This window comes from Myodes glareolus, chromosome 17 (assembly GCF_982192425.1).
Source record: "Myodes glareolus chromosome 17, mMyoGla1.1, whole genome shotgun sequence".
Lineage (NCBI taxonomy): Eukaryota > Metazoa > Chordata > Mammalia > Rodentia > Cricetidae > Myodes > Myodes glareolus.
The window spans coordinates 63,524,971-63,532,682 of record NC_142042.1 but is presented as its reverse complement, the minus strand read 5'-3'; the positions used below and the strand labels follow the sequence as shown (position 1 = coordinate 63,532,682).

Genomic DNA, 7,712 nt, shown 5'->3' with positions numbered 1-7,712 from the left:
ATGTCTAAGGACTGTGCTACCTCCAAGGGCCATATTGATGTGAGTGGCCAGTATGTCCACCTGTGGCCATGATGATTTACTTGGCCTGTGCTGACATAGAAGAGTGTGATGGTGTCCATGGTCCATGCATCTTCAGAGGACAGGGTTGCTGTCTGTGGTCTGTATTGTCACAAGAGACCGTATTTAAGTCAGTGGCACATGCTGTTGCCAAGAACCATATAGATGCCCATGGTCTGTGCTATCTTCAGAAACCATATAGAAGTCCATGATCTATGCTCCTGATTATTGTTATGGCAAGGAGGCTTTTATTGTCATGGTATTGATGACTGCAGCCTCAAAGTTGAGAAAGAGGGACATAGAGGCTTCTGTAAAAACCACTACTTTGTCCCTCCCCAAAAAGGCAAGAGCCTAGAAAGAAAGTCACTGAAGAGAAATTTTAAAAAGGGTGATAAGGAGGTGGAAGTGAAATTCTCCAGAATTGAATGGGAAGGACTTGGTTTTCTTTAAGGAGTTGGATACCAGGAGTTTGACCAAGTTCCAGAGCAACATAAATTGGACGTGTTCATTTTTCCTTCTATTTTTCTCTAGGAGGAGAAAGCCCAAAGGCAGGGAGTCACAATTTGGGTGACTGGGAAGCAATGGTGCTCAGGTTACATAAAGTGAAATTTCCTAATTACAAAAAAAAAGTCATGAAAAAAATAGAAGGAGAATTTTGCTGGAATCCACAAAGATGTTGGCAGTATGGGTGGGTAGGAGAATATAGTTGCACCTGGTGTTCTGTGGCAACTCTGCAGATGAACTGGGGTGTTTAGATTTGGAGGGGAAGAATTAGGGATGAAGTTCTTCAGTTGGCTAACCTATTTCCCTGTCTGCTCTGCTGGTGTGTTCTTAGTAGATGCCTGGTGGTGTTGGAGTCTGGGATGATGGGGTGAGGTTGGGAAAGGAAGATTGCAGGAAAAGATCCTGCCAGTGGGAAAGAACACAGCAGATTTTCTTCTACAGAGCAGGGGATGAGACCAAGAAAGGTGGAAGAGGAGGAGCAAAATCAGAGACGTGGATCTGACTTCAGCCTACTTGTTGCCCGGGGAAGGGTGGTCACTGGCTTAGCAGAGGGCACCTGCCTGGGTTGGGAGCTGGAACAAAGCAAGGAGTCTGGGATAGGGTTATTAGAAGGGGAAGTCTGTGGTATCTACACACAGGGGTGCAGGGAAGGCTCCCAGGTGTTCTGCTGCAGAGCTGGAGATGAGGCTGGAAGATTGTGTCTCAGCGAGCATAGAGAGAAGAGAAGAGAGGCAAAAATCTTACCTGGTTTTCTGGCAGGCATGACTTAGACTTGCGGTTTGTAACATGTGATTTCTTAGCTCTATGGAGGTCTAAGAACACTTTCAAAGTTGGAATATCAGATATCATGGATGTCAGATATATTCATTATGATTCATAATAGTAGCAAAATTACAGTTCTGTGTAGCAAGAAAATAATTTTATGGTAGGGGATCATCACAACATGAGGAACTCTATTAAAGGGTCCCAGAATTAGGAAGATTGAGATTCCATGCCCTAGAGAATGTGAATTCTTCATGCATCAATCCTCTGAAAGATTTTCACTACAAATGAGACATTTGCCCACCTGGACCAAAACCAATTCTCTGTCAGATGGACTATGACAACCCCACTTCCCTTGTTCTTCCCAATTTTCATAAAAACATGATGGGTCATGTTCCACTCTGTGAATTATAACTGCTAAGAAGGAAGAAAGACCTCTGACACTGCAGGGTCACCTAAGTGTTTACCTAAGTAAACAGACCCTCGCATGGTAAGAAATGTCCAAAACTTTAGAAATGACAGAGACATCTCACTGTCTTCACAGTCACTCAAAGTTCTTCTGTAACATTATGGGCACCAATCATCAGTCTAGTGGCCCACAGGACACTGCAGACTTTTTCATGAAGCAGGAAATTTCAAAGACATTTCCACCTATATTGTCAGTTTGTCAGTCACTTTCTTCTGTGTCCAGCAGAATGTCTAGCATACACTTTCATGAAGCAGAAACCCCGAAGGACCATCTCACCTTTATGCAAGTTTGGTAGTCATTTTCTATAGGTCCTACATGTCCAGTTCATCAAGCTTTCCAGTCAAAAACAGTTTCTTGAACAAATGGTGAACATATTTCATAAGGAGCCTCTTTAATGCTCGTCTTCCTCTTGAAGTAGATTGGTGCTGCCATGAGCACATGTGTCTCACTGTTATGAAAAGTCTTAAGCTCTTAAAACATTTTAAATGCCATATTCTGGAGGTCTCTGTAAGATCTGAAGAATCTCTACCTAACTGAAATGTATCTCTACATATATAGGAATCCTAAATAGTATGACTACAAGCTTGACTATTATAGATAACCCTATTAACCTATATTTCTTAATTCTAAATTACATTTTAAATGCTCTTAACAAACATAATACCTTAATCAATCGAAGAAATATAACAAAAGTAAACTTAAATTTGTATCAATAAATCAAGATTTATACCAATGTAAATCTCTATAGCACATCCCCCTCTAAATGTAAAAAAAAATTATAAACAATATTTGGGGATTTGGGAATAGTTATCTCCAAATGCTTCCTGCTTTTTGTTGGGAAAAGTAATTTTGGAGGTTGTTTACAGAGACTTTTTAGGCAGCCTTAGTCCATCAAGCCACATTAGATTGGACAAAATCCACAAAAGAAGAACCTCTTTTCCACAGTAACAACTCCTTAGTCTCAAATTCTGAAGTCAGGATACATTTAAAATATATATGTTGGTTTAGCTTAGAGGTCCCCAGAATCCAATGTTTCTCTGCAGTCGAAAACTTTAAAGAAAATACAATAATATACATAATCCAGACTTTCTGTGTATATTTCATCTTTACATGGCTTATTTTTCTTACTCTATTATTTTCTACAACTTTAATATTTATTTTATTATCTTTACTCCTTTAATCTATATCTGCCTGCCCTCTTTTGTAGTACATTTTCTGTCTCTTTATTCTTCTTCTTCTCTTTCCCAAGCCTATGTATATTTTTTTAAAACATAATATTTCTCATTTACAGGTCTTTTATGTCTGAACTTGTCCTATTGGGTATCTGAAATTCTTTTCTGTCCAGGAACACTTCTTAAAACGCTAAACTGCATTACTAGGGCTAAGACTGCTTTGCCTTTTGGTTCCACCCAATTCAATATGGTGGAGGTCTGTGCAACATCTTGACCAGCTATGCACGCTGCCCAGTTTCTGGCATAGAGTGGGTCTATGTCACACCATTAATCAGTTAGTAAGACACTCTTCACAAACCCCATTTAAATGTTCAGCTTCCTGAAAGAGCCAGAGTTCACACTTGGCAGCACATTCCAGGAAGCCACCATTTTGAAATTGCATGGGTTTTCTTTTTCCTTTCCTTTTCTTTTTTTTCCTTTTTTCTTTTTTGCTACTGCTGAATCAGGAAGACCTCTCTTAAAGAAATCATGCCTCAACCTTCGACAGAGAAGGCCTGAGGAAACAAGCTCTACCGGGAGCAGAGAAGCCAGGAGAAAATCCAGTCCCGGAAGCCAACCCAGTCCTGGGACACTGGTGGATCAGAATTGAGCCAGTGACCAGATCTAGAGTCAGCGATCCCAACTGGAACAGGTACAGGAGACAAACCACTGCGCCAGTGAGCCAGAGCCAGAGCCTGCTGAGGGTCCGGATGTGAATCTGGGATCTTCAAGGGAGTAGACCTAAGCCAGGACCCCAGTGGATCTGGGCGTGAATCTAGGACCTCCCAGGAACTATGTCTGAACCAGGACCTCTGCCGGTCTTGGTGTGAGTAAACCTGGGACTTCTGAGGGAATTGGCAGGAACCAGAGATCTTGGTGGGGCCAGGCATGAGTCTGGGTCCTCAGAGAGAGTAGGCCTGAGCCAGGACCTCTGTAGTTCTGGACATTGGTCTGGGACATCAAAGGGAATAGGCAGGAACCTGGAACCCCTGTGGATCTGAGCTTGAGTCTAAGGTCTGTGAGGAAGTAAGCAGGTCCTCTGAGGGTTCAGGTTCAGGTGCACCGGAACCTGGGACCTCCAAGGCAGTAGAATGGAACCAGAAACCTTTCCAGGTCCAACTCCAACCCAGGGGCTTCTGCAGGAGGGAATCCAGACCAGGATTTACAGATACAGGTCAAAGCTGGTAACCTAGGCCACATTTGCCCTCAGGCAAGGAACTCCACCTTGGGCAACAAATCCACAAAAGTAGCTCTGGTTTAGCTACCTAGAACAGAAAGGGCCTGAGGAAATAAACTTCACTGGAAGCAGAAGCCAGGAGAAAATTCAGTCCCAGCTACACTGGCGGATCAGGATTGAGCCAGAGACCTGACTCAGAGTCAGAGATCACCACCAGAGCTGGAGTGGGACAGAACCAGCTACCTAGGACAGAGAGTGAATTGCTCAACCAGGAACAGAAGCCAGGACCAAATCCAGTCCCAGAAGCCAACCCAGTCCCGGGACACTGGCAGATCAGGATTGAGCCAGTAATCAGAACTAGAGTCAGTGATCTCCATGAGAACAGGCTCAACTCCAGCCCAGTGACTTCTACAGGAGGAGATCCAGACCAGTTATAGAAACAGGACAGAACTGGCAACCTAGTCTTGAGCCCACTGGGGCTAGAGAGGAGTATTTGTTTCTATATGGTATCACTCCAGGAATGTGGTAGGTGGGGCTTTTAATTCAGGTAAGTGGTTCTCTAGAGGATCTGGCACAGAATAAAGGATTTAAGTCCCCATCAGGAAGAGGCATGGGTCTTAATCAACAGGATTGTCCACATAGCAAAAGGACTGACCAAATAGAAAGGCAAACAGACACAAATACAAACACACATGCACAGAGAGAGAGAGAGAGACAGAGACAGAGACAGAGACAGAGACAGAGACAGAGACAGGGAGAAAGAGAGAATATCAGGTTGCTGGCTCAATCCTTGTCTGCCAGTGTCTTGGGACTGGATTGGCTCCTGTCTTCTGCTCCCATGGAGCTTAATTCCTCAGGCCCACCCTGTCCTAGGTAGCTATTCCAGTCCCCATCCTATTCCACCCTGTCCTAGGTAGCTATTCCAGTCCCCATCCTATTCCAATGGGGATCTTGACTCTGGATCAGGTCACTGGCTCAATTCTGATCCCACAGTGTCCCACGAGTGGATTGGCTCCTGAGACTGGATTGGCTCCTTGCTTCTGCTCCCATGGAACTTGCTTCCTCAGGCCTACTCTTGAAAAATACAAACTTTTAATCTGGAATTGATGCCAGAAGACACACACCTTTAATCCAGATCTCAAGGCAGGAAGACACACCCTACACTGGGCCACACCCTCTGTTGTAAGCATATAAAAGGACAGGGAAGAAGGAAGCTGCTGCCCTTTGCTGCTTGCCCTCCCCTTGCAGCAAGTCCTTTCCTTCTCTGGCAGTAGAGAATCATCTTTGGAATTCCAGCATAGACTGAGGAATAGTCAACCCGTCAGACCTCTGGGACTTAGTAAGTACTGGGATCTTGTACTTTCCCTACACAGATAGCCTTTGTGGGATTAGTAGGACTGCAGCCCTAAGTCATTCTAATGAATCACTCTCCTTCATTAGAGAGATTCATTCTATGTGTTCTGTTCCTTTAGAGAACCGGAATACAACACTTTGCAATGTAAGAGTGTATAAAATGTTCCAAATTATCAAAAGTTGTTTAGAATTGTCAAAACTAAACACCTTCTTACTTAATATTTAATCTAGAAAAGATGGAGTGATGTAAGAAAGAATGCCTAGTACTCTAGACTGTCTTCTTTGAATCTCATAGTTCAATATGTATAGAATTTCAGAAAGACCAAAGTTTCTAACCTCATATAAGAGGGAACAGATAGAAAAACAGAAACTAAAAATCTAAAATATTTTCTGTTATTGTGACCCCACCAGGTTGAAGAAGAAAATAACCTTGTCCTTTTTGGCTCCAGGTAAATCTTCACACTTCCAGAAGCAGATAAGTCAGAAGACCTGGCAGCTGGGAGCAGCGGCTACACACAGATCAGAGTCAGGAAATTTTCCTACAGATGGACCATCAGCAACTTCTCTTTTTGCATGGAGGGAGTCTTGGGGAAAGACTTTTAAAGCCCCACTTTCTCACCTGGAGCCAATGACAAGCAGAAATGGTATTTGAAAGTATACCTGAGTGGAATCGATGAGGAAAGCAGAGAGTGCCTGTCAGTTTACCTAGGGTTGCTCAGCTCTCCAAAGAGCCCTGTATGGGCAAATTTCCACTTTGGGATCATAAATGCTAACGGAGAGAAATCACAAATCATGTATAGGCAAAGAGTCACCAGGTTTGACCAAAACGAAAGCTTCGGTTTAACAAAGTTCATCCTTAAAGATTTCCTTTTGTACAATTGACATTTTCTTCTCCCAGATGCCAAACTCACACTCTTCTGTGAGGTGAGCATGGTTCAGGACTGCATCAGCATGTCTGAGCAGAACACGCAGCCAGGGATAGACATTCCAAGGTGCACACTTGTAGATGATCTAGGAGAGCTGTGGGAGAATTCCAGCTTCACAGACTGCTGCCTGGTGGTAGATGGCCAGGAATTCCGGGCTCACAAGGCCATCTTAGCTGCTCGCTCTCCAGTTTTCAGAGCCATGTTTGAACATGACATGGAGGAGAGCAGAAAGAATCACATTGAGATTCATGACCTGGAACCTGAAGTCTTCAAGGCAATGATGGGCTTCATTTACACTGGGAAGGAACCTGACCTCCACAACATGGCAGATGCTGTGCTTGCAGCTGCTGACAGGTATGACCTGGAGCATTTGAAGGTCATGTGTGAGAGGGCCCTCTGCAGGGACCTCTCTGTGGAGAATGCTGCCCACACTGTCTTCCTGGCTGACCTCCACAGCGCAGTGCAGTTGAAAACTCAGGCAATGGATTTCATTACAGCTCGTGCTTCGGAGGTTTTTCAGACCTCGAGCTGGAAGACAGTGGTTGACTCCTATCCCCACTTGGTGGCTGAAGAAAGTGTCTCCCTGGCTTCTGCACATGGTCTTAGCCTGGAAACAACAAACAAATGCCTGATGAACTCTTTGAATCCTGTTGGGGCGACATACATATGTCTTCTGGTAGCAGCAGTCAGAATTGTTATGAATGACACCTGCTTATACTGTGGGATCTGGGGTGCATTTACAGTGAATTTGGGGAATTACAGCTGCTAGGCCTGGCTTCAACACATCTGTAAAAGAGTTGAGGGGCAGATAGGGGGAGAAGCACCCCTGGAATCTAGTATACTCTATGCAACTTCTACCGTGTTGTTAGACTGCTTTGATTTTTTTTTTTGTCCCATCAGATGGAAACTGGGATTTGATGCCGCAGGGCAATCGGTAATGAAAAGTCCCCAGACTATCTTACAAAAGATACAGCTTTAATAAAACAGAAAGAAAAACTAACACAGAATCCTACCCGTGGGAAATGCTCGATCCAGGCCAAGTCAAGAGGTAGAGAGAGGCCAGGAGGCTTTCACCATCAGGTTTTTTTTTTTTTTAGAAAGTAATTTTATTAAATTATAAAAGTTTCCATTTCCGCCCCTCCTCCCAACACCCTCCCACTCCCCCCACTCCCTCTCCTCCTCCCTCTTCGTCCCTAAGGGCAGTCAGGGTTTCCTGCCTTGTGGGAAGTTCAAGTTCCTCCCCCCTCCCTTCA

General features: G+C 44.1%; 1 protein-coding gene across 1 annotated transcript; it reads left to right on the top strand.

Annotated features, from left to right (window-relative positions):
* LOC148119471 (speckle-type POZ protein-like) lies at nt 1-7,228 on the top strand. Its single transcript, XM_087897412.1, has 2 exons — nt 1-28; nt 6,420-7,228. Exons 1-2 carry the CDS (start codon nt 1-3, stop codon nt 7,226-7,228), a joined length of 837 nt encoding a protein of 278 aa, XP_087753538.1.
* The last annotated feature ends 484 nt before the right edge of the window (nt 7,229-7,712 follow it).